The following is a 27581-nucleotide window of genomic DNA, read 5'->3' on the forward strand; positions in this document are numbered from 1 at the left end:
TTTAAGGGAGTCCCATTTGATCCAAATCTCTCTAAATCTTCCCTATCCATGTCACCATGCAAATATCTTTTAAATGTCATTGCACCTCCCTTAATAACTTCCTTTGACACCAGCAATGATGTAAAAATAACACTACAGCCCAAATGTTAACTTCCATTCATGCTCAGTTCTGAATTTTATTGGATTTTGCAGCTAGCAGGTCTGTTCCACTGCCCCAAGCACCCACACATACAAGCTCCTGCTTTGGCACAGTCTGAAAGATGCATCTTTCTTGTTGCTCAGTACCTGGAAAAGGTACAGAGATTTACCCAGGTGTCAGCTGGGATGGAATCTTTCAGTTTGGAGCTGCTGCAAGATTGGGTGCATATTCCTTGGAGTGCAGGAGGGCAAGGGGAGACGTGATACAGTGCCTTGAAAAAGTATTCAGCCCCCAACCCCTTGTTCACATAAGTATTACAACCAGGGATTTTGATCAATTTAACTGAGCATTTTTATTTGTGAATCACTTGTTCCCTTTCTCACAGTAGAGCCCAAAAAAAACAGGGAAAATTGTAAAGCATGAAAAAGCTAAAAATTCAAAAAAAATGTTATCAGTTCAAAAATATTCATCTCCCTTTGTTCAGTACTTAGTTGACTACTACTTGCAGGTATTACAGCCAGTCATCTTTTTCGGTAAGTCTCTCTTAGCTTTGCACGTGATGGAGCAATGTTTGCCCATTCCTCCTTGAAAATTGCTCAAGCTCTGCCAGCTTAGTTGGGAGCTGTGATAGATAGGAATCGAGGTCATTCCAGAGCTATCTGAATGGGTTAAAGTCAGGACTCTGAATGGGCCACTCAAAGACATCACTTTTCTTCATTTGAAGCCACTCCATGTTGCTCTGGCAGTGTGCTTTGGGTTGTTGTCCTGCTGAAAGACTAACTTCTTCCCCAGTTTAGGCTTCTGGCAGAGGATAGCAGGTTTTTATCCACAATCTTTCTGTATTTAGCAGCATTCTTCTTCCCATCAATCCTGACCAGATTTCCAGTTTCTGCTGCTGAAAAGCATCCCCATAGCATGATGTTACCTCCACAGCATACCTTAAGAGTAGGGATGATGCTACCAGGCTGATGCACAATATTAGGTTTACACCATGCGTACCGCTTAGTGTTAAGGCAAATGCTTTCAGTTTAGTATCATTCAACCACAAGACCTTTTTCCACATTTTTACAATATCTTTAAAGTGACGCTTTGCAAAGTCTTTATGGGCAAGGACTTTTTCTTTGCCACTCTTCCATAAATACCCTTTTTGTGCAAGGCCTTAGAGTTTGTGGAGCCATGGAGTTCATCTCCAGTTGTAGCTATTGATTTTTGCAGTTCACTCAGGTGACTGTTGGTGTCACAGTAGCCTCTCTTACAAGTGCCAATCTTCTCTGGCAACTAAGCTCAGAAGGGCAGCTGGACCCAGGCAATGTGGCTGTGGATTCATATGTTTTCCATTTTTTCATGGTGGACTGCATTGATCTCCGAGTATGTTCAGTGCCTTTGAGATGGCTTTGTACCCTTCCCCAGATTTGTGCTTCTCTATGATCCTTTCCCTGACTAATCTTGGATGCTCTTTTGTCCTCATTTTGGTTTCATCTGTTGAAAATCTACCATACTGTTGGACCTTACAGAAAGAAGAGAATTTATTTTTATGAATTTAATGAAGACAGATGATCCTCCAATTTTCTACATCACCAAATTGGGTGAGTAGATAAGGTAATATATCGCAAAGTTAGTGCAGTAATTTTAGTTCTTAATTTTTAATAAATTGTTGACAGGTTTTGGAGTTTTTCTATGAGTTGACATGATGCACAATGCTTTGTAGATTAGCTCAACAATTTTACTTCAATATATGTAAATTTAGAAAATGAGACAGTAAAATATGAAAAGTTATGTGGGCTGAATATTTTTTCAAGGCACTGTACAAAATATACAATTTAAAAAGTTCAAGAATAGTTCAGGTAGTAGGAAACTTATTCCAATTACATACAAGACCAGAAGGCATAAGCTTAAGGTGAGATTTACAGGGGATCTGAGGAAGAATTTTTTCACTCAGAGGGTGACTGCAACTTGGATCACACAATCTGAAGGTGTGGTGAAGGCATGTACTCTCACAACAATTAGGAAGCTTTTGAATGAGCACTTGAATTGCCATGTCAGGAAATCTATGGATGGAGTGCTGGTAAAGATGCATTAGTACACATAGAAATTGAAGGCTGGCATGAACAAGGTAGAACAAAGGTCTTGTTTATGTGCTACAAGACTATGTAAGGTCAAGGTACAGAGTTACACAACACAAATCTCTGCTTATTAAGCAATTACCTAAACATTTTTAAAAATGGTATGTCATAAAGTCATGATTTGTTTGGTTGAGATGATACTGCATTTGCAGACAGATGCCATTTGGATGAGTTGTAGGGAAAAGGTAGGGTGTCTGAAGGAGGTTTTGACATGTAGTGCAGGAATGCTTGAGTTCACACTCAAACAGCAGTGTGACGTTGAGCAAAATATTGCTTCTGTATCTTTAGCGAGGGATTTGGTCAGAAAATGGCAATACCTCCCAGTATCAGTTTTGGTTTAGTTCCACTAGAGAGGCCTTATCTTTATCACCCAACAGTGCAGCAATCACACAGCCTCACACAAAGTGTTAACAGATACTTTTGTCCAAATCCTTGGAATTAGCAACAACAGCATGACCAAGTTAACACTGATTAGAAGTTGTGGTCCAGTCTGCTACTCTTAAAATCAGATATGTTCTGTCATACACACTGACTTTTCCCAGCTGTTACTGTGAATTATAAACAAAATATTCACCACTATCAACACATTTCTAGAATGAAGAACTGATCAAAGGAACTTGCTCAGCGAGGGATATATTCTGCTTGTTTTGTAGTGTGTTACATCCCCTTAAACATGCCTAGATATTAAGCAAGAAGAGTCTAGTGCAGAAAAAACACAATTGGCTACATTCCCTGATTGAAAAGTTATCAAGTCTTCAGGATTTATAATGAATAAAATTATTTTGAAGAAAACATACTGTTAAATGACTAAAATCTGTCATTATTTCCTGTATTTTAATTAATTTATTCCTTGTTGGGAATTTGAAAATTATGCATTAACATTTCTTCATTTGTGATTAAAAATATCAAACTAGATAGAAATTGTTAAAGTAATATTTACAGGGAATAACCTTCAGAAAAAACTTGAATCTTCACAAAATGCTGTATGACCCCAACAAGTCAGACAGTCAATGGTGGGGAATAAACAGTCCATGTTTTGGTCGACCCTTCATCAAGCTGGATAGATTCCCTTCCTTCCTCTTCAACCTGTATTAAAGCTCCTGAATGTCATGTTCAGTTAAATGTTGTCTTGTTATAGCGGGAAGGTTATTTTCTTCTTAAAGTCTGCTTCTTTTTTTTTGAGGTTTACAAGTTAAATAGCACTTCAGAGGAATAGGATATTGCTGAGTAAACACATGATAGCCCTTTAAGCAACTCCTTCCACTTAACTAATAGTTGACAGTAGACTGATGATTCAGACTGGAGAGATGTACACTTTCTTTGAAGACAGGGCACATGTTGGCAATTTTTCCATTGTTGGCTATAGAGGCGGAGCTTAGGAGGGTTAATGACGCCCAACGGCAACTCCTTTGCTTGTATTTTCAGAAACAGATCTATTTCCATCTTTACTATCTCTACTTTTCCCTTTCAGGGTTCTTTTGAAGACCCTGACCTGGAGTTACACGCTGACTACGGTTCTTAGCAGGAATGGGACCTGCTCTCGGGGTTCCATAACTGGACGCTGTTTGGCATGCTTGGCCTAAGAGTCTGGCTTGGATTTCGAAGCCTAGGATCTTGGGGCTCTGGAGTTGAGTGGATCGAGGGTTGGTGTCACGACAGGAGACCAGTGTGTCGTCGGGGGAGTTGAAATATCTACGGCTGTGTGCCTGGAGACCCGGGATCTTTGTGACCTTCAGGCACAGAGCTTGAAAAAAGCGACAAAACAGACTTTTAACATCATAAACCAGCGAGTTGTTTGTTATGTCTCCATGCTCGCTGGGAAAATGGAGACATCCCTTTCTCCCTTATTAGGAAGAGAGAGAACCTGTGGTATGTTGAATACCAGGTGAAACACGAAGTCTTTGGGGTAACTACAAGTCTGTGTCTTTGCTATTGCTTTTGCTGCACACTTGAGTGCTTAGTGGCAGTGCCAATGCTTTTTTTTGCCGGTGGGGGGAGGGGGGAATTGTTGCTCACTGCTGCTTACGTGTGTGGGAGGAAGCTTTGGGGTTTTAACGTTTAACTGTTGTTCATTCTTTGGGGCACACCTCTGTTTTCATAGATGATTGCAAAGAAAAAGCATTTCAGGATGTACATTTTATACATTTCTGACATTTGAACCCTTGAAGTCAGTGGTAAAGCTGTTCCGCAATTCTGGAGTGATGGTCTTTAGGACAATGATTGGTTCACTGTTTTGAAATTTGTTAAATAATCGTATCTATGATGATGGAGATCCCAGGACATCTTCTAAGATGTCGTTGGTGATATATCGTAATGCTTTGGCGACGGCTCACAAATTCTACTAAATTTATGTGTGGACTACAATCACTGCAATCCATAGCCCATAACTTTCATTTGGGAGGTGCTCTGCTGAACCGTCTGAAAGATGTGGCATTTTTACATTTTCCTGAAGGATTCGGTGAACTGGATTCTCGAGAATATAGATATGACAATGGCCATTGCTTGTGCAGACCTTGGGCTGGATCAAAAAACAAACTGATATTTAGCCTATTTAAGCACTGAGCCAGGATAAAAAGATTTAAAATGTCAAAACAGAGGGCAGTGATCAAATTGGTGTTCAGCTCACTTCTCTGTGTCAGCCAAGATCCCCCACCTGAGCCCATTCCATCTGCCTGAGTTTGGCATCGGGCATGTGGTCTTGGGTCCACACCGCCAAGTTTGGGAGTTAAGTTGATGCCTTGCAGCCACTGTGCTCCTGGATCGGCTTTACTTGTCTTGCTGCTGAACTGGCTCTGTGGCTGTGGACTCACTTTTTGCGTGTCTGTGGTTCATGTTCTGAGCATTTATTTTTACTTTCATTATTGTTTACACAATTTGTTTTTTGGATATTAGACATTTGAAGGTCTTTATTGTGTGTTTTTTTTAAAGTGGATTCTATTGCTTTTTTTTGTCTTGTGGCTGTCTGTGAGTAGATGAATTGCAAGGTTGTATATTATGGTATACATACTTCGATAATAAATTTAGTTTGAACTTTGAGATGGCTAAAGTGTATTTGAGCATTTTTGGTCAAATATGCTTTCTCAGTCTGTCATTGGTATGTTGCTTCAGGAATTAAATTGAGGAAAACACTAAACTATAGTAGGTAGTGATTTTTCCAACATTGCCAGGTTAGAAAGCCTACACTTAAGATTTGATTTGACTTCACAGCTGCAAACATTGGTGTTCATTAGGATGAAAGCTCACTGACCTAAACTATTCCTGGCATTTTGCTTTTATTTCAGATTTTCCAGAAACTGCAGTTCTCCGTGTTTTGTATTTAGTTCCAAACGGGCATCTGGGGGTTACAATATGCACGGACTAGTTTCTATTGCTAACAATCCAGATAAAACAATGCATTACACATGGGTGTCAACTTGGAGATTTGTATCTGTGAATATGACAGTATCAGAACTCAAGTTATTTAAAGCTCTTCAGTTTAGATACAACACCTGATGATTGGAAAAACAACTCTGAAAGGGTGAGAGGCTGAATCTTTGTATATGTTATTTCGCAATAGAAACCACCAAGCATAGTAGATTCAATGCCAGTTTGTTACACCATCCCAGTTATCAATGATTTTCCACCCACATCCTTCAGTTACAGTAGATGCAAGCCAGTAACACGAACCAGGCTATTTTTTTTTTATTATTTGGTGACTATCTAAACCTTTCAATCTTTCAACCTTTTTGTTATCCTATATGTAAACCACGTAAAGCTCCTGATTAGAGCTTATAAAATTCCCAAAGAGATGTCAAAATACTCAGATTGTAGGTTGTACCTCTGGCGCTGCTAAGTGGTTTCAGGTAGAGGGCCAGTTCCTCCACACATTTCTTTGCTTCCTCATAGTGTTTGGTATTTTCTGCTCCAGTACACAGGGTGACAGGCTGTGGCTCTGGAATCTGCAGAGCACAAAAAAAAACAGACTGACTGCATATGATTAGTACTATGACAAAATATTCTCATACTTTTCATATCAACATATTATAACTACTTAACACTTTATACTTAATATACAAACAAAAGAAAATCTGCAGATGTTGGAAATCTAAGCAACACACACAAAATGCTGGAGGAACTCAGCAAGCTAGGAGAAAAGTACAGTTGAAATTTTGGGCTGAAACAACTGTACATTTTTCCATAGATGATGACCTGCGGAGTTCCTCCTGCATTTTGTGTGTGTTGCTTAATATAAGCCAGTTTTAAATATACACTGCATCTTGTATTTATTAACTTACTTGTATCTTAGCTGATCCCAAAGCATTTTTATGAACACAGAAATAGAGAAGTGGGTATTTTCTACTATTTCTGTAAGACTTGCACCAGGGAGGAGCTAAGATGGTGATAGAGGGCAACATCTTCAGGCTCATCTGCGAAACAGCTTAAATTCCTCTCTTTAATGTCCCTTTTTCCTTTTCATGGTGGCTGGGGTCCTATTGGAGTGTGTAATGTACAGCTACACTGAAACAGTGGTTCTATACGGCAGTGCGGTTCTGCTTCTGGTGCTTGCCGACTGGCCTAGCATTTTCAATATCTCCAGGAGCGGCCTGGAAGATGGGAGGTCCCTGTGCACTACTCGATTCCTCGCTGGCGTTGCCAACTGGAACTCTGCAGAGGTTAGAACATTGAGTCAGCAGGTTTGGCTGTTGGAGGCCTCTGCACCTGAGAGATCGCTCTCTCGATAGGGGTGGGGGAAGAATCTGCTGGTTCTTGAATGTGTGTCGCTTCAGATTGTAACATTGAAACAGCAATCTGTTGGGTTTTCCTCTTACCGTGGAAAGGGTGACATCGGAGGGGAGGAGAAGATGGCAGTGTGACGCAGCGCGTGCCTCTTGAAATAATATCGTATTTGTTAAATAGGAGCCGTGCACAATCCTGATTTGATGGGAGATAGACATGAGAAGCATGGAGGAACATCTGGAGAAACTTCTGAAATGCCTGCTTCGCTGCTGCTGCTACTGTGCGATCGAGAATCTCCGGAGGGGAAGGCCCCAAATCCTCGGCTTTGCCTACTGCCTGTTGCTGGGGCCAGGGTCGAAGCACTCAGCAGAGATGGTGCTCAGTGCTCGGTGTCAGTGGCTCGATGTTTTCGGACGGACTCAAGAGTCGGCTGTGGTTAGGTGCTTCCAGGGTGCTGCATTGGCAAGTTTGCGGTGCTGGAAGCTCATGGCAGGGAGGGTTTCTCCCTTCTACCGTCTGCATGAGATGATGGGACTTTTGAGAGACTTTAAGACTTTTTATTTTTTTACCATGCCCATGGTCTGTTCTTCATCAAATTACGATATTGCTTTGCACTGTTGTAACTATATGTTATAATTATGTGGTTTTTGTCAGTTTTTTTTAGTCTTGGCTTGTCTTGTGTTTCTGTGATATCATTCTGGAGGAACATTGTATCATTTCTTAATGCATGCATTACTAAATGACAAAAAAAAGAGGACTGCGTGTCCTCATAATCTAATCTAATCTCTCTATCTCTTGTTAGTGAGAGAGCCGTGGCATGTCGAAGTGCTGGGTTATGGACTGTAATTTTTGTTGAACCGCAGATCATGAACTCTTTGAGGGGGGTTTGCTACTACTTGCTTGGTTGGTAGTTGGTGTTGATGCTTCCTGCTGAGCAAGTTGGGGGAGGGTTGATGCTTTGCTGCTGCTTGTGTGTGTGAGGGGGGTGCGAGGGGCCTTTGTGGTTCTAATGTTTTTCTGCCATTCATTCTTTGGGGTTTTCTGTTTCATGGATGTCTGCGGAGAGTAAGAATTTCAGGTTGCACGCTATACACTCTCCGATATTAAATTGAATGATTGACTGGCACAGAATATTTAATTTCTCTGCCAATTTCACAGTCCCCAAAATAATCTCTTCTGACTCAGCTGGTAAAGGATCAACATTATCTTTTCCCTGTACATCCCTCTGAACATTTTGAAGCACAGTTGTTGTAATACAGAAAATAATAAACTTAATGATAAATACGTTAATAGTGCTCACGTTGTAAATATGAGCTCCAGAACACCCAACAACCAAAAGTTTCAGCTTCCCCAGAAAGGGAAAGAGGAATAAGAAGGGCCAGTTGCAACTACTTCAGTTTATATTTTGTGCTTGTTTTGATATGACTCACTTAACATTCTCTCAAGTCAGAAGATTGCAGATTCAATGATCATCTTCAGAAATTAAGAGCCCAAGGATCATGCCTTGGTGCATCTTTGGAGAGGCAGGAATGAGGGAACTCTTGTGCAATCAATTACTGCACCATTGGGAAGGCAGTAATGACAGAGTGCTTGCTATCAGAGGTCTGCCATTCAGACGTATCAAACCAAGACCCCAGCTGCCCTCTCAGATTAATGCAAACGATCCCAAAATCTTACTGCAAAGAACTAGGATGTTAACTCCAATGTCCTAGATGACATTCATCAACCACCACCACTATAGGAGGTTAATCAATCATTATATTCCTACTAGATGAAGCTTGCTATGTGCAAATTGGTTGCTGTGCTTCCCATATGCAAGACTTAGAAGCTGTAAAATACTTTGGGATGCATATTATAAAAATACATCTTTTCTACTGTTCTCTGCTCTTGATCATCTTGTTACTTAAAGGTGTGATATGGCAGGAGGGCCATTCCATAGTGTGCTTTGAAAATACACAATTTTGTATAAGGTGCCAACCCAGTTCCTCAATCAGTGCTGTGATAATAATCACCAACACCTCATGTCAAGCTTAGTTAAGTGATATCATCTAGAGGGACACACATCAAAGTTGCTGGTGAACGCAGCAGGCCAGGCAGCATCTGTAGGAAGAGATGCAGTCAACGTTTCAGGCCGAGACCCTTCGTCAGGACTAACTGAAGGAAGAGTGAGTAAGGGATTTGAAAGTTGGAGGGGGAGGGGGAGATCCAAAATGATAGGAGAAGACAGGAGGGGGAAGGATAGAGCCAAGAGCTGGATAGGTGATAGGCAAAAGGGGATACAAGAGGATCATGGGACAGGAGGTCCGGGAAGAAAGACAAGGGGGGGGGGAACCCAGAGGATGGGCAAGAGGTATATTCAGAGGGACAGAGGGAGAAAAAGGAGAGTGAGAGAAAGAATGTGTGCATAAAAATAAGAAACAGATGGGGTACGAGGGGGAGGTAGGGCCTTAGCGGAAGTTAGAGAAGTCGATGTTCATGCCATCAGGTTGGAGGCTACCCAGACGGAATATAAGGTGTTGTTCCTCCAACCTGAGTGTGGGTTCATCTTTACAGTAGAGGAGGCCGTGGATAGACATGTCAGAATGGGAATGGGATGTGGAATTAAAATGTGTGGCCACTGGGAGATCCCGCTTTCTCTGGCGGACAGAGTGTAGGTGTTCAGCAAAGCGGTCTCCCAGTCTGCGTCGGGTCTCGCCAATATATAAAAGGCCACATCGGGAGCACCGGACGCAGTATATCACCCCAGTCGACTCACAGGTGAAGTGTTGCCTCACCTGGAAGGACTGTTTGGGGCCCTGAATGGTGGTAAGGGAGGAAGTGTAAGGGCATGTGTAGCACTTGTTCTGCTTACACAGATAAGTGCCAGGAGGGAGATCAGTGGGGAGGGATGGGGGGGGACGAATGGACAAGGGAATTGCGTAGGGAGCGATCCCTGTGGGATGCAGAGAGGGGGGGGGGGAGGGAAAGATGTGCTTAGTGGTGGGATCCTGTTGGAGGTGGCACCCGTTATTTCATCTAGAGGGGATTATTATGGTTTTTTTTTCAAATAATTAAAAAATGGTAAGGATTTTCACCCTTTACTAGTGGTTGGTGACATTCTTCAGAAGTGGGAGTGTGTGGACCCAGCTGGGAACACGATTGGGTCTGGTGTTAATCCACCCTGACATTCACCATTTATGGCACAAACATGGACTGGCCACCTGTGGGAACTATGAAATCATCCTCACACTACCAGAACCAAACCAAAATTGGAACTGCAAAAGCCCAGAGTCAGATGGCAGAGGAGGCGCAGTCACTTGCTAGAGCCAAGCTTTCAAAGGTTTCCCAATTAGTCTCACTATTCCACTTCAAATACCACTTTTTACAGTGTTTTACCACTTTAAAGTTACTAAGGAAGTAATTTACACCTTTTTTTCCCCCCAGGCAACATACTTCAATTTATTACAATTTGCTTTGGTAAAGTAATTTTCAATGCTTCATTGGTTTAACCTTTGGCAATTAGCTTGAATCTGTGCCTTCTGATTATTGCCTAATCTTCCAGTGAAAAAAATTCCTCGCCCACTTTATCAAATCTCTTATTATTTTGAATCTCACTGCTTCTACAAAAGTATCTGAACTTCCTCGTCCCTACAAGTGCACAGGGAAGTCAGCACCCTCTCAAAGGTAAACAGTTCGTAGCACCTGAGCTTCATACTACATCCTTCTTGTTCTCCGTGTAATCACTTACCTTCACAGCTCATCACCCCTAATCTTTTCTGTTAACATGAAGGATATATTCCATCCATAAAGACAGCAGCAACAATGCCAAACCTTTCACAGCTTCTTCAAAGGAACAAATGCAATCAGTGTATCATCTTGTATCTGGTTAGGGGACAGTGTCAGCTGGAGAACAGCATTAATAAATGGGAGTAAGACCCATTTAGCAGTGAATGAAAACTCCACCTGCAAAGAGGAGGTGAGTTGGAGAGGGGATGTGGTTGGTGCTGCACACTCAGGGATCAGTGGCGTTCAGCACTAACGGTCTGGGATAACTTGTGGGGTGATTTTCCTGAGGCGTTTAAGGTGATTACAGTAGAGTTTTTTTAAAGAAATCATTTGCCTTTATTGAAAGTGTGGCAATAATGGTATGTGGATAATGAGTAAATGACATTAACATTTGAGGTGTGCCCCTTATATGTTTAGTGTACTAACAGAGCTGGAACTACAGGGTCAATGAAATTAATAATGATTTAATACAACATATTAATAATAATTTAAGTGAATGAACAGAGGCATATTGAGTAGAGGCATCTCTTACTGTTCTTTTAAGTGGTAAGAGGTGAATGGTAATTTGCAAAGCTTCCTTTGGTCAGCTATAAAATTACCTGGGAAGTATACAGGCTTATGCTTTTTCAACAAAGACACAGGTGTGAAGAAATCCCAGAGTGAGTCAGTGGTCATTGGACAGATTACATGAAGTGCTATTCTAGGGAGAGTTGTAAACAGGGGCCCAACCCTCCAATGATTCAGCACTGCAGTTTTGAAAATAACAACTCCTATAGGCATTCAGATGTCACACACAGCCCTCTACAGCCCTCCTACACTATGTGCAGCAGAACTGTACAAGCATCTCACTTTCTGATTTATTTCCATCCCTCACCACTGTATTTTGAGCTCTGCTATTCCACTTCAGCCTTGCATTACACACACCATCCGCCACTGAGTCATAAACCTGATATGAACTCCTATAGTCAAGAAAGACGCAACGTTTTGCAGATTTCTGCACAGTATGCTTGGGCAATCCATACAGAAAGGTGCTATTCATCATAAGAGAAGAATGGACTGAATAATTATAGGGTGCTTTATGAATAATTATAGAGTGTATGCTACACGAGGAAAACCATTTCAACAGGGAGATGCAGATGAAATTTTAAAAAAAGGAGTTCACATAACACCTTTTATAACCTCCAAACAAGCCAACACTTCAGAAGTTCTGAGTTGGCTGTTTCCTGAACTACTATAGTGACAGATATTCAGGAAACAAGTTGCCAATTTGTACACAGCAAACAGCATCAACCTGAAAACATTTTAGAAATGCTTAAGGGACAATACTGGTGAGATATAGTAATTTAAAGAGGAACAGTGCTATCGTGTTGCTTATGCCTATTTTCCATATATTGCACCATAATGTAACACTCAAGTTCAGTCTTCATTCTGTGTTCAGAGCTCGATCTTAAGCCCAACATCTTCTAACTCAGAACCAACTCAGCCCGTTGACACATCCATGCATTGAACACTGTTCCAGCTACTGTATGTACCGCATAATACCTTGCACAAATGCTAATGTTTTACAATGATTGACAAATATGGATGTTACAGTAACTCAACAAAACCACGCAGGGTTCAAGGCTGAACACCACATTAGTCTGGAAGTCATGGGGACTGAATAATGTGTTATACACTGAGATTTGACAACAAATATGTTGCAAAGAGTGTTGCAGAGCGTTAACAGATGTTGTAGAGGGGAAAAAAAATGTCTGAATAAGATGCTTTGCTAGAAGGTGTACAGTTTGAATGCTCTGCAGGAGAGGAAAATGGTCTGGTTCAGTTTGGATGATTGAAGAAAGGAACAAAGTGAGTGAGTTCTGACTGATAAAGAGAACACCATTGCTGGCAGCTTGTAAGTAGGCTTCAACCAGAAGTCTCCAGGTATGAAACACTAACACCACTGCAACCAAACTCAGGATAAGAGTAAACAACAGGAATTCTGCAGATGCTGGAAATTCAAGCTGAAGGTTAGTCCTGACGAAGGGTCTCAGCCTGAAACGTCGACTGCACCTCTTCCTAGAGATGCTGCCTGGCCTGCTGCGTTCACCAGCAACTTTTATGTGTGTTGTCAGGATAAGAGTGTACATTTTCAATTCTGATTTAACACATATTAGAAAAGCTCCGGTAATGGGGAAAAGTTGTTAATCTCTGTGCATCCAATGGCGTAAACAAGCAGAAGGTGGTGGTGCCACATGGTGGGGGAGGATACTACAATCTGATAAAACCTTACAGAATGCATCCAATCACATTAAGTAGCCTTATTTGTTAATTTATAGACAGTGATTCTTACCTGGGCTCCTACCAGCTGTAATAAAGCAGAGTTCACAGGTAACATGTCTATGTCTGTGTTGATAGTGGTTTGATCAAAAGGGCAAGCCTTGCGATGCAGTTTGTTGAGACACATTTTACAGACTGTGTGTCCACAGCCTAGGCTGATGGGCTTGCGTATGTTCTCATCGAAGGTTTGGAAGCAGATTGGGCAGGAGAGGAAGTCTGTCCATTGTGGAGCCTGCACAGGCATTGTGGCAGTGAACAAATGGGGAGTCCCAGAATCAGGTGGTCAGAAATAGGAATTCACCATTGTTGTCTCGGGCTCATTGTGCATTATACCATCTGTAATCAAACAGAAATTAGTCAAATTATGTTGCAATTGGGTAATTTAAGGTTGACTTTATGCCTGAGCTCAAGCATGTGTCAACGTGTGCACGTGTTCACATGCAGTACCAACATGTATATAGAATATAGAACTGTACAGCACAGTACAGGCCCTTCAACATACGATCTTTTAACCTATTCTGAGATCAATCTAACCCTCCCCTCCCATATACCCCTTCATTTTTCCTTCATCCATGTACCTATATAAGAGTCTCTTAAATGTCCCTAATATATCTGCCTCTACCACCCTGACAGCACATTCCATGCACTCACTGCTCTTTATGCAAAAAAAAAACCACTGATATCTCCCACAATACTTTTCTCCAATCACTATAAAATTATGCACATTCATTTTAGCCATTTCAACCCTGGGAACAAGTTTTGGTTGTCTAGCCTAGTCTCTGATTACTCTGTCACCTCTCATTTTCCTTCGCTCAAAAGAGAAAAGCCTAACTCATTCAATCTATCCTAACACATGCTCTCTAATCCAAAGAGCATCCTGGCAAATCTCAAAGTTCAAAGTAAATTTATTATAAAAATACATACATAACACCATATACAACCCTGAGATTCTTGTGGCTATCACAGTTGATACAAGAGAGATAATAAAATTAATGAAAGACCATACCCAATAGGACAGACAACAACCAAAGTGCAAAAACAGAAAGAAATTGTGCGAATACAAAAAGGGGGAAAAAAATAAGCAAGCAATAAATATTATGAACATGAGATGAAGAGTCCTTGAAAATGAGTCCAGTTCAGTGGGAACATTCAGTGAAGGGCAAGTGAAGTTGAATGAAATTATCCTCTCTGGTTCAAGAGCCTGATGTTTGAGTGGTAATAACTTCCTGAGTTGGTGAGTGCTGAGGCTCATGTTCCTTCTTTCTGATGGGAGCAGTGAGAAGAGAGCATGGCCTGGTTGGTGGGGGACCCTGATGATGGATACTGCTTTCCTGTGGCAGTGCTCTGTGTAGATGTTCTCAATGGTGGAGAGGGCTTTACCCGTGACCTACTGGGTCGTATCAACTACTTCTTGCAGGCTTTTCCATACAAGGGCATTGGCATTTTCGTACTTGGCAATGATGCAACTAGTCAATATACTCTCCAGCATACATCTATAGAAGTTTAATCAAGTTATAGATGACATGCCAAATCTTCACAAACTTCTAAGAAAGTACAGGCACTGCGATGCTTTCTTCGTAATGGTACTTGAACATTGGAGCCAGGACAGATCCTCTAAAATAATAATAGATAGATATACTTTATTGATCCCGAGGGAAATTGGGTTTCGTTACAGCCGCACCAATCAAGAATAGAGCATAAATATAGCAATACAAAAACCACGAACAATCAAACAACAAAATGCAAACTATGCCAGGTGGAAAGTAAGTCCAGGAGCAGTCTATTGGTTCAGGGTGTCTGACCCTCCACAGGAGGAGCTGCAAGTTCGATGGCCACAGGCAGGAACAACCTCCCGTGCCGCCCAGTATTGTATCTCGGTGGAATATGGCTGAAGTCCAACAGTAAAAAGTTCAATATCCGGTCTACAAACACGTTTCTCAATCGTAATATGACCCGGATTGCACCATCTGTTGTTAATCAGAACAGTAAGCACCCAACTCCTTTACGCTTACCGCTCTTAGTGCACTTCCGGTCAGCCCAAATGGTCTGGAAGCCGTCCATGGAAAAGTTTTGGTTGGGTATGTCCTCGTGCAGCCCCGTTCCAGTGAAACACATAACACTGCACTCCCGAAATGTCCTCTGACCCTGGCTAGCGCCGTGAACTCGTCCATTTTATTACCCACCGAACTCTTCTTCTCTATAAGTCTCTGTTGTCTCGACCCGGTCCTCTTTCCTCAACTTTGTGATCCCCCTCTACATCCTCTGTGTGTTTTCCTCCAGATTTCAGCAGGGGTGTCCGCCGCTCTGCTCGCTAAACTGGCCGGCATAAGCGCAAGCAGCTGGTCCCTGGAATAAACAATGCGACCATGCTTCTGTCCTGCTAATGAGACATGTCAGAATGTAACTGTTTCCAGCGCTAAAAACCCAAATAAAACTCTCTCTACCAGCACGTTAGATAGCTTCGACGTGTTACCGTGGAAAAAAAGTACAAAAAATAATGTAAGTTAAAAAGTAAGAAGAAAGAAGTAAGAATACTGACTGGAACGGCTGTAACAGGCTGCATGCACGACCGGCGCATGCGCATAACACTGAAGAAATTAAAGTTGCTGACCTTCTCCACCTCTGACCCTCCGATGAGGACTGGCTCATGGACCCCTGGTTTCCTACTCCTGATGTCATTAACCAGCTCCTTGGTTATGCTAACACTGAGTGAGAAGTTATTATCATGGCACTACTCAGCCACATTTTAATCTCCCTTCTATATGCTGAATTGTCACCACTCTGGATTTGACCAGTGACAGTGGTATCTTTGGCAAACGTAGATATGGCATTGGAGCTGTGCATAGCATCAGCCATAAGCATAAAGCAAGTAGAGTAGGGGACTAAGCACATAACCTTGTGGTGCATCTATGCTGATGGAGTATGTGGAGCAGATGTTGTTGTCAGTTCAAACTGACTAGGATCTGCACGTGAGGAAGTCAAAGATCCAATTGCACGAGAAGGTATTGAGGCCAAAGACTTGAAGCTTATTGACCAGTTATGGAGGGGATGCGGGGGGGGGGGGGGGAATGATAGTATTGAATGCTGAGTTGTAGTCAATGACGAGCATCCTGATGTATGCATCTTTGCTGTCCATATGTTCTAGGATCGAGTGAAGAGCCAATGAAATGGAATCTGCTGTTCATCTGTTGTGATGATGCATAAATTGGAATGGATCCAAGTTTTCCCTCAGGCAGGAGTTCATATGTTCCATCACCAACCTCTTAAACCACTTAATCACTGTAGATGCAAGTGGTATTGGATGACAGTCATTGAGGCAGGTTACCACATTCTTCGACCCTGGCATAATGAAGCCTGCTTGAAGCAGATGGGTACCTAAGACTGATGAAGTGAAAAGGTAAAGATGTCGGTGAACACTATAGCCTGTCGATCAGCACAGGTCTTTAGTACTTGGCCAAATATCCCATCTGGGCTGGATGCTTTCTGCGGGTTCACCCTCCTGAAGGATGCTCTCACACCAGCCTCAGAGACTGAAATCACAGCGTCATCCTCATCAGGGGCTGAAGTTTTTATTCAACTTTTCAAAGTGTACTGGATCACTTCACTTTTCCAGATTTAACACCAGACACTGCTTCTCAGCCTAGCTCTACATCTACGCTATCCACAACACCACTAACCCTACTGTCATCTGTAAGCTTAATAACCCAACCTTCTACTTTCTCATCCAAGTCACTTATAACCATAACCATATAACAATTACAGCACGGAAACAGGCCATCTTGGCCCTTCTAGTTCGTGCCGAACTCTTACTCTCACTAATACTCTCATATTGTTGTGTGCCTTTACCAAACCTCTCCTCATTCTCCTGAACTACAGGGAATAAAGTGTTAATCCATTCAATCTTTCACTATAATTCAGGCCCTCAAGTTCTGAAAACATGCCTGTAAATTTTCTCTGTACTCTTTCAATATTTTTGATATCTTCTCTGTAGGTACGTGAACAGAACTTCATACAATACTCCAAATTTAGTCTCACCAATGTCTTATAAACTTCAACACAACATCCCAAGCCCTGTCCTCAATACTTTGATTTGTGAAGGCCAATGGGCCAAAAGCTTTCTTTACAACCCTATCTATCTGTGATGTTAGTTTCAAGGAATTATGTCTGTGTGGTCTCTGATCCCTCTGTTCTACTGCACTCTTCAGTGCCTTACTGTGTAAATTCTACTCTAGTTTGTCCTCCCAAAGTGCAACATCTCACACTTGTCTGCATTAAATTCCATCTGCTATTTTTCAGCCCATTTTTCCAGCTGGTCCAGACCCCACTGCAAGCTTTGATAAACGTAGAACCATAAGATATAGGAGTGGAATTACGCCCCTCGACCCATCAAGTCTGCTCCACCATTCCATCATGGCTGATCCAATATCTCTCTCAACCCCATTCTCCTCCTCTCTCCCTGTAACACTCGACATGCTTACCAATCAAGAATCTATCAATTTCCACCTTAAATATGCCCGATGACATGGCCTCCACAATGAATTCCATAGATTCACCAGCCCCCGGCTGAAGAAATTCCTCCCCATCTCTGTTCTAAAGTGACACCCTGTAATCTCAGGCTGTGCCCTCTGGTCAGAGTCTCTCTCACGATAGGAAGCACCCTCTCCAAGTCCACTCCATTTTTGTCCCTCAATACTCAACAGGTTTCCGTGAGATTCCCCTCATTCTTCTGAACTCCAGAGCATACAGGCCCAGAGCCATCAAATGCTCCTCATACAATAACCCTTTCATTCTCAGGATCATTGTCGTGAACCTCCTCCGGACCCCATCCAACATCAGCACATCCACTCCTCGATATGGGGCCCACTTGCTCTCCGTATTCCAAATGTGGTCTGACCAATGCCCCGCATAGCCTCAGCTTATATAATAAAACAAAATCCACAAAGAGCAGGGGGTCCCAGAACAGATCCCTGCAGAACTCCTCTGATCACAGACCTCAAGCTGAATATGCTCCTTCTACTACTATCCTCTGCCTCCTGTGGAAACCTCTCGATGTTCTCTGCCAATTCTGAATCCATGCAGCCATGCTTCCTGATATTCTGAATAAGCTTATCATGTGCAATCTTGTCAAAAGCCTTGCGAAAATCCATATACACCACACCCATTGGTTCTGCCTAGATCAGTGGTGTTCAGGACCAATGATATAGAAAAGTACAGAGGTCCAGGTATGAGCCCTGGGACGCCATCTCCCATATGAAGTGACAATTCCAGACCAAACCTGAATCACAGAAGGATGCTCGACAACTTTGGCAAAGCTTGAATGCCATCAACTCCTACAAAGAAAAACCAAGCAACATAAATAACAAGGTTTTGCTCCCAGATGGGTTCAATACCTTTTATATTCCCTTTGACCGACAGAACATGGAGGCACCTTCATGAACTACTGAGGACAAGTGACAACTTACTGGTGGGTTTCAAAGCAAGAAATACAACTAAATACTTTATTAATAACAACTTCTCTGTAAAAATTTATGGTAAACAAAAATCGCAATGAAGAGGCAAGCAAAGGTGAGGCTGACTTGTGGGTTGAGGCGTGTGGGTACGAGTGAGGTCGAGGCATGTTTGAGAAGTGACAAGATGGTGCACATCAGCAACTCTCTGTAGGCTGCAGAAAATTGTTCCAGTTTCCTCTTAAATATACTTCTTTGACAATAATCGTACTTCAAACTTTGATCCCATTCTCTGAGGTCGAATGAGAGCTTCCAGACCTCATACCTGGTCAAGTACAGAAGACCTGTGCAACTGGCCTGAGTGTTTACTGACAGTTTCAACTTCTTGCTTTGGCAGGTCTGAGGTATGTACCCATCCGGTTCGAAGAAGCTTCAATTATACCACTGCTTAAGAAGAAAGTAGTAACCTGCCTTAACAGCTATCGTTCAGTTTAACTCATATCCACTGTGAAGTGCTTTGAGAGGATGGTGATGAAGTATATCAACTCCTGCCTGAGGAGTGACTTAGATACACCAAAATCATCACAACACATCAACAGCAGGTGGCTTTACATATGCTCTTCACTGAGCTCTGGAACATCCAGACAGTGAAGTGAGGATGCTTGTCACTGACTACAGCTCAGCTTCTAACATTATCATCCCCTTGAAACTAATCAACGAGATCCAAGTCCTAGGCCGATACCACTTTGATTTCCTCATTTGCAGACAGGTCAGTTTGGATTGGCAACACCTCTCCCACAGTCACCATCAGCACAGGTGCACTACAAGGTTGTGTGCTTTGCCCCCTGCTCTACTCACTTTATACTTATGACTGTGTGGCTAAGCACAGCTGCAATGCTATATTCAAGTTTGCTGACGACACCACTGTCATGGGACGTATCAAAAGTGGTTACAGATCAGCATGTAGGAGAGAGAAAATCTGGCTGAGTGGTGCTGCAAAATACACCTCGTACTCAATGTTAGCGAGACCAAGGAGCTGATTATTGACTTCTGGAGGATAAATCCAGAAGTCATGAGCCAGTCCTTATCGGAGGATCAGAGGTGGAGGGGATCAGCAATGCTAAAGTTCCTTGGTGTTGTTATTTTGGAGGATTTGTCCTGGGCCCAACACGCAAGTGCAATTATGAAGAAAGTATACGGCAGCGCCTCTACTGAGTTTGCATAACATCTAAAACTTTGACAAACTTCTACAGATGCGTGGAGTAGAGTATATTGACTGGTTGCATTCCAGCCTGGTATGGAAACACCAATGCCCTTGAATGGAAAATCCTACAAAAAGTAAGATATGGCCCAGTGCACCATGGATAAAGCCTTCCCCACCATTGAGCACATCTACACGGAGCATTGTTGCAGGATAGCAGCATCCATTTCGCTGCTGCCATTAGGAAGGTGGTACAGGAGCCTCAGGACCCACACCACCAGGTTTAAGAACAGTTACCTCAACCATCAGGTTCTTGAACCAAAGGGGATAACTTCACTCAACTTCACTTGCCCCATCATTGAAATGTTCCCACGACTTATGGACTCATCATCCCATGTTCTTGATATTTATTGCTTATTTATTATTTCTTTTTTCCTTTTGTATTTGCAGTTTGTGGTCTTTTGCACATTGGTTGAAAGCTCAAGTTGATGTGGTCTTTCTATTATGGTTATTATTCTAATAAGGATTTATTGAGTATGCCTGCAAGAAAATTAATCTCAGAGTTGTAAATGGTGACATATATGCACTTAGATAATACTATGTACTTTGAACTTTAATGTTTTTTGGAAGTCCCAGCTCACCCCCTTTTTTAACATTGACATGTTCCAGCATATCAGTGTTTTATGTAGTCCATATTCATTAAGATCCCTTTCACTTGTGAATACTGAAGCAAAGTATTCATTAAGGACATCTTCAGCCTCAACTAACTCGAAGCGTTTGCTCTTTCATCCCTCTTTCATACCCTCACTCTAGTTATCCTCCTTTTCTTCACGTACATGCATAAATACATACAAACACACAAAACTTTGCATATTTATTTCACCATAGATGAAAATGATCCGTTTTCAGTAATTTCCTTAAAGAGAAGGCTGGGGAAGAGCCAAACACAAAGGGCCCAAGGAATAAATAGGTCTGCTAAGGACAAGACCACGGAATTTTATGGCGATTTTAAAATCATCTAGGACTCAGAATAGAGTTACCAATAGATCAAAGAGGTATGGGATACCTTGAAACTGATCATATTATGCGCTTTTGCATAAGAGTGCATCAACTTTTTAGTAAAACCACAAAGTCAATAGGGTAGAGCTACAGATCTCTAGGACAGCCACAACTCACTATAATGATTCAGGATCAGATTGGCCTCAGAGAGAGGATTGTATATTGGGCAAGGGAACAAAGACCAGAGACCAGGGTACACTACTTGTGGGGATAGTTGTGTCACTGTATAGAACGGGGGTACCGTATCAATGGAGACATTTGTTCCTGTGAAGCACCAAGATACTGTACTGGTGGGGATAGGTTTGTCACTGTATAACAACCGGGTATAGGACAGGTGGGAAAATACAATAACAAATATAATGGGAAATAAGTATTGTGTTTAAATCCTTTTTCATCTTTCAGTTATGTAGCAGTAGAAATTAAAGCAGGCAAGTACAGGATATGGGTTAAGGGTACTCTAATAAAGGGTTTGAAACTATGCTTGTGATTATACCTTATTGGTTAGACATTAAAGTTGCATTCAATTCTGGCCCTCATGTACTTGCTTTGAAGATGAGATTCTGACCTTTAAGCTTGCACGGAGTTGCAATGGAATAGTGCAATAGGCCAGGACAGCAAAGCATGAGTGGGAAAGTTGAGGCGAAGTAACAGGGAGAGGTGGGAAGAAGCGACAGGCAGCAGGAATTACCTAGCTCCATCTGGAAGGAGCTTATCTGTCCCTTTACCTTACACGGTTTCTTCTCTGGGATGGGTGGAGAATGAGTAGAGATGTGAAAGCTACCAAATTCCTAAAACTAAATATACAAGTTTCCTTAATTTGCATTCAAAAACATACCAAACAGTACCTCTATTTGCCATTAAAAGCATGTTCAAAGTTCATTTTTTAAAATCAAAGTACATATATGCCACCATATACAACTGTGATTCATTTTCTTGTGGGCATACTTAACAAATCTATAGAATAACTATAACAGAATCAATGAAAGACTGTTCAACTAGGCCACAATATGCACATTAAATGAATTCAAATCAATCACAACTTTTGTCATGGAGCAGAATGCTGAAGAAATAGTTTATACACGTTTCAAAGTTGTACAGCACATAAGTGGACCCACTAATCCATGCTCATCTTTTTTGTCTATTTACATAAATTACAACTTCCCTAATTACGTCTGTACCCTCCTATGCCTTGTCTCGATGTCGCTTAAATACAGTGACTGTATCTGATTCCACCACTTTCTCAGGCACCAAGACTACGTATCAACTAGTTTGGGTAAAAAAAATCTCAAATCCCCTTTAAAATTCCTTCCTCTTACTTTAAATTCATGCCCTCTTTTGTGTTTGACACATGGGTAAAAGATTCTGACCATCTATACTTGTAATATTTTTAACATACAGACTGCCCCATGTAAAGATTTCATTTTTACAGATGTCCATAAGTTGATTTCATCTGCAAGTTAAAAAATACACAAAAATCACCATGTTGTGCCATACCTCCACAGTATAGAAATGAATGGCACCAGCAGCACATACAACTGACCAGAAGTAACAATTCTATATAAAAAAAATCGAGGGAGGAAACTAAAACTTTGCAGAGAAAACTAGTTTGCTGTATAACATATGCATGTTGGACTTTTAAATTTAATATTATGGGAGGTCATTCACATGTAGGTGTGTCCATAAGTTGAGTGCTTGTAACCCACTGTTGGCCTGCACCACTTAACAAGTCTCCCCTCAGACTGCAGGTAAAACAAGTCCAGCCTGTCCAATCTCTCTCCCTAACTAAAGTTCTTCAATTCAACAAGATCTGGGTGAACCCCCTTTTCATTTTCTCCAGTACAACCATATCCTTCTTATAACAAATACAGAAAATGCTGTAAATACTCAGCGAGACATGCTGCCACTTTGGGAAGAAAAACAGAAGCAATGATTCATGTCAGAAATCCTTTGTCAGACCCTCACATGGTCTGAACATCAGTGTTTCAAGAAGGAACTCCAACCTGAAATGTTGACTCTCTTCCCACAGATGTTACCTAGCCTGTTGGATACTTCTGGCACTTAAAAGTTTTGCTTTAGGTTTCCAGTAAATGCATTTTAATTCCTTTCTGCACCCTCTCAAGCTTAATCATACCCTCCCTTTATTATGATCAAATGTGCACATAATACTCAAAGACTGATCTAACCAACATACAGTACAACCATAATACTGTCCCAACTCTTGTCACAGCCAATGAAATGAATTGAAATGAATTGAACATGCCATATGAATTGAACTGACTTTATTTCTTACATCCTTCACATACATGAGAAGTAAAAATCTTTACATTATGCCTCCGTCTAAATGTGCAATGTGCAATCACAGTAACTTATAATGCCTTCTTCACGATGCTATCTATGTGGCCACTTTCAGGGAACTAGGTACCCAGTGCCTCTATTCAACAACACTACAAGGTCCTTAATTCACTTACCAAAATGTAACACCAAGTTAAATTCCATCTACCATTCCTCCACTCACTTTCTCTGTTACACACTTAGACAACCTTCACTGTATACTCTACCACGCTCTGCCTCCTTCTACCAAACCAATATCTAATCAAGTTGCTCACTCTGGATCTCATGTGTTTTATAATCCTCCAGACTAGCATAACATTCAGAAACTAATCAAAGTCCACATAGACACTGTCCTCAGCGCAGTCCACCTCATCATCTCTTTAAAAAAAATTTGATCAAATTCATGATTCCCCATACATAAAGACATGGTGATCATCCCTGATCTATATTCTGCTGTACCCTTAACCAATCTTCCTCATTAACAATGAGGCCACCAACTTTCTTATCATATAAAACTTACAAATCATAATTCCTACATTCATTTCCATGTTGCTAATACTACAAACTCCCGCAATACTTCACTGGACACAGATTCTCAATCAAAAAGGCACTTAGTCCATTACCTTCTGTCTCCTATCACTAAGCTAGTTTTGAATCCAATCAGCAAGCTCTCCTTAGATCCCATATCTTTTAACCAGAATCAGCCAAGTAGGAATTGTCAAATTACTTAAAGTCTTTAGTAAGCTTAGTAATTTAGCTATTTAGTAATAGCTACATGTGATTATTGGTGTGGACTGCAGATTTTATTGATCTCCTTCAGTTTTTCTGTGTTTTCTTTCTTGTTGTTGATTGGTGGGTGAGTGACATGTTACTTTTTTTGGGCGAGGGAGGGGCTGGGGATTTGAAGTCTAATGTTCTTGTTGCTGATTTTGTGTGTGAGCGATCTGTTAGATTTTTGTGTGCAAGAAAGGTTGGAGGTTTGATGTTTATGAAAGAACACAGAAGACCTACAGTACAATACAGGCCCATAGGCCCACAATGCTGTGCTGAGCATGTACTTACTTCAGAAATTATCTGGGCTTACCCATAGCTCTCTATTTTTCTAAGCTCCGTGTACCTATCCAGGAGTCTTATAAAAGACCCTATCGTATCTGCCTCCACCACTGTTGCCGACAGCCCATTCCATGCACTCACCACTCTCTGTGTAAAAAACTGACCCTTGACATCTCCTCTACCTATTTCCAAGCACCTTAAAACTGTGCCCGCTTGTATTAGCTATTTCAGCCCTGGGAAAAAGGTTCTGACTATCCACATGATCACTGCCCTCTCATCATCTTATACACCTCTACCAGGTCACCTCTCATCTTCTGTCGCTCCAAGGAGAAAAGGCTGAGTTCACTCAACTTATTCTCATAAGGAATGCTCCCCATTCCAGACAGCATCCTTGTAAATCTCCTCTGCACCCTTTTTATAGTTTCCACATCCTTCCTCTAGTCAGGTGACCAGAACTGAGCACAGTACTCTAAGTGGGGTCTGACCAGGGTCCTATATAGCTTTAACATTACCTCTCTGCTCTTGAACTCTATCCCACGGTTGATGAAGGCCAATGCACTGTATGACTTCTTAACCACACAGTCAATCTGCACAGCAGCTTTGAGTATACTATGTTCTCTGACCCCAAGATCCCTCTGATCCTCCACACTGCCAAGAGTACTAATTAATAATATATTCTGTCATCATATCTGACCTACCAAATGAACCACCTCACATCTATCTGGGTTGAACTCCATCTGCCACTTCTCAGCCCAATTTTGCATCCTACCAATATCCCGCTGTAACCTCTGACAGCCCTCCACACTATCCACAACACCCCCAACTTTTGTGTCATCAACAAATTTACTAACCCATCCCTCCACTTCCTCATCCAGGTCATTTATAAAAATCATGAAGAGTAAGGGTCCCAGAACAGATCACTGAGGCTCACCACTGGTCACCAACCTCCATGCAGAATATGACCCATCTACAGCCACTCTTTGCCTTCTGTGGGCAAGCCAATTCTGGATCCATAAAGCAAGGTCCCCTTTTTTTTTACTTTCTCAATAAGCCTTAAATGGGGTACCTTATCAAATGCCTTGCTGAAATCCATATACGCTACATCTACTGCCCTACCTTCAACAATGTGTTTCGTCACACACTCAAAAAATTCAATCAGGCTCGTCAGACACGACCTGCCCTTGACAAAGCTATGCTGACTATTCCTAATCATATTATGCCTATCCAAATGTTCATAAATCCTGCCTCCCAGGATCTTCTCCATCAACTTGCCAAACACTGAAGTAAGACTCACTGGTCTATAATTTCCTGGGCTATCTCTACTCCCTTTCTTGAATAAGGGAAAAACATCTGAAACCCTCCAAACCTCTGGAACCTCTCCTGTCCCCATTGATCATGCAAAGATCATTGCCAGAGGCTCAGCAATCTCCTCCCTCCCCTCCTACAGTAGCCTGGGCTATATCATGTCCAGTCCCAGTGACTTATCCAACTTAATGCTTTCCAAAAGCTCCAGCACATCCTTTATCTTAATGCCTATATGCTCAAGCTTTTCAGTCCGCCAAAAGTCATCCCTACAATTGCCAAGGTCCTTTTCAGTACTGAATACTGAAGCAAAATATTCATTAAGTATCTCTGCTATCTCCTCTGGTTCCATACACACTTTTCCACTGTCACACTTGATTGGTCCTATTTTCTCATGTCTTATTCTCTTGCTCTTTTTGTCAGTAATTTTTTTGTGTGGGAGGGGCTTGGGGGCTAGAAGTTTGATGATTAGGGATTTGCAAGTTTTGCTCCTTTTTCTTTTTCGTGTGGAAAGAAGGTTGATATATTTTCTTTCAATTACTTTAAATTGTTTTTCTGTATTTCATGGTTATCTGGAGAAGATGAATCTCAGAACTGTATTGAGTACCTACTTTGATAATAAAACAAACCTTTTAAAGACCATATATACCGTGTCTAACACCATACCTTGATTAATTTTCTTAGGGCACCTCCTCAAAAATTTCAATTTCCCCACCTCAACGTCAGGTTGATAAACCACTACTATTTCAAATGTGCACAATTCCTATCCCATAAAGTTCTAGAATGTTTTCCAATAATTTCCCTACCATGTGGGATTACCTGGCTTATCTATGCTATCCTGCAGTTTCCTTGTACCTCACTTGTGGCTAACAAAGATGCAAAAAGTCTCAGTCAGGGGCTCAGGATAGAAACATAGAAAATAGGTGCAGGAGTAGGCCATTCGGCCCTTCGAGCCTGCACCGCCATTATGATCATGGCTGATCATCCAACTCAGAACCCCGCCCCAGCCTTCCCTCCATACCCCCTGATCCCCGTAGCCACAAGGGCCATATTTAACTCCCTCTTAAATATAGCCAATGAACTGGCCTCAACTGTTTCCTGTGGCAGAGAATTCCACAGATTCACCACTCTCTATGTGAAGAAGTTTTTCCTAATCTTGGTCCTAAAAGGCATCCCCTTTATCCTCAAACTGTGGCCCCTTGTTCTGGACTTCCCCAACATCCGGAACAATCTTCCTGCATCTAGCCTGTCCAATCCCTTCAGGATTTTATATGTTTCAATCAGATCCCCCCTCAATCTTCTAAATTCCAACGAGTACAAGCCCAGTTCATCCAGTCTTTCTTCATATGAAAGTCCTGCCATCCCAGGAATCAATCTGGCGAACCTTCTTTGTACTCCCTCTATGGCAAGGATGTCTTTCCTCAGATTAGGGGACCAAAACTGCACACAATACTCCAGGTGTGGTCTCACCAAGGCCTTGTACAACTGCAGTAGTACCTCCCTGCTCCTGTACTCGAATCCTCTCGCTATAAATGCCAGCATACCATTCGCCTTTTTCACCACCTGCTGTACCTGCATGCCCACTTTCAATGACTGGTGTATAATGACACCCAGGTCACGTTGCACCTCCCCTTTTCCTAATCGGCCACCATTCGGATAATAATCTGTTTTCCTATTTTTGCCACCAAAGTGGATAACTTCACATTTATCCACATTAAATTGCATCTGCCATGAATTTGCCCACTCACCCAACCTATCCAAGTCACTCTGCATCCTCCTCACAGCTAACACTGCCACCCAGCTTCGTGTCATCCGCAAACTTGGAGATGCTGCATTTAATTCCCTCATCCAAGTCATTAATATATATTGTAAACAACTGGGGTCCCAGCACTGAGCCTTGCCCACTAGTCACCGCCTGCCATTCTGTAAAGGTCCTGTTTATTCCCACTCTTTGCTTCCTGTCTGCTAACCAATACTCCATCCACATCAATACCTTACCCCCAATACCATGTGCTTTAAGTTTGCACACTAATCTCCTGTGTGGGACCTTGTCAAAAACCTTTTGAAAATCCAAATATACCACATCCACTGGTTCTCCCCTATCCACTCTACTAGTTACATCCTCA

General features: G+C 41.8%; 1 protein-coding gene across 5 annotated transcripts in view; it reads right to left on the reverse strand.

The window, feature by feature from the left end:
- Positions 1 to 27581, reverse strand: part of LOC140206149 (roquin-1-like) — a 137193-nt gene that overhangs the window by 77393 nt on the left and 32219 nt on the right. For all 5 annotated transcript variants that reach the window (XR_011888072.1, XM_072274385.1, XM_072274388.1 and 2 more), the window contains 2 exons: positions 13076 to 13398; positions 6080 to 6200 (listed from right to left, as the gene is read on the reverse strand). Coding sequence is in view for 4 of the 5 variants with exons in the window: in XM_072274385.1 (XP_072130486.1) it covers positions 6080 to 6200; positions 13076 to 13306 (352 nt within the window). In the remaining variant the exon portion in view is untranslated. The remainder of the gene's footprint in view (positions 1 to 6079; positions 6201 to 13075; positions 13399 to 27581) is intronic.

This window comes from Mobula birostris, chromosome 12 (genome assembly GCF_030028105.1).
Source record: "Mobula birostris isolate sMobBir1 chromosome 12, sMobBir1.hap1, whole genome shotgun sequence".
Lineage (NCBI taxonomy): Eukaryota > Metazoa > Chordata > Chondrichthyes > Myliobatiformes > Myliobatidae > Mobula > Mobula birostris.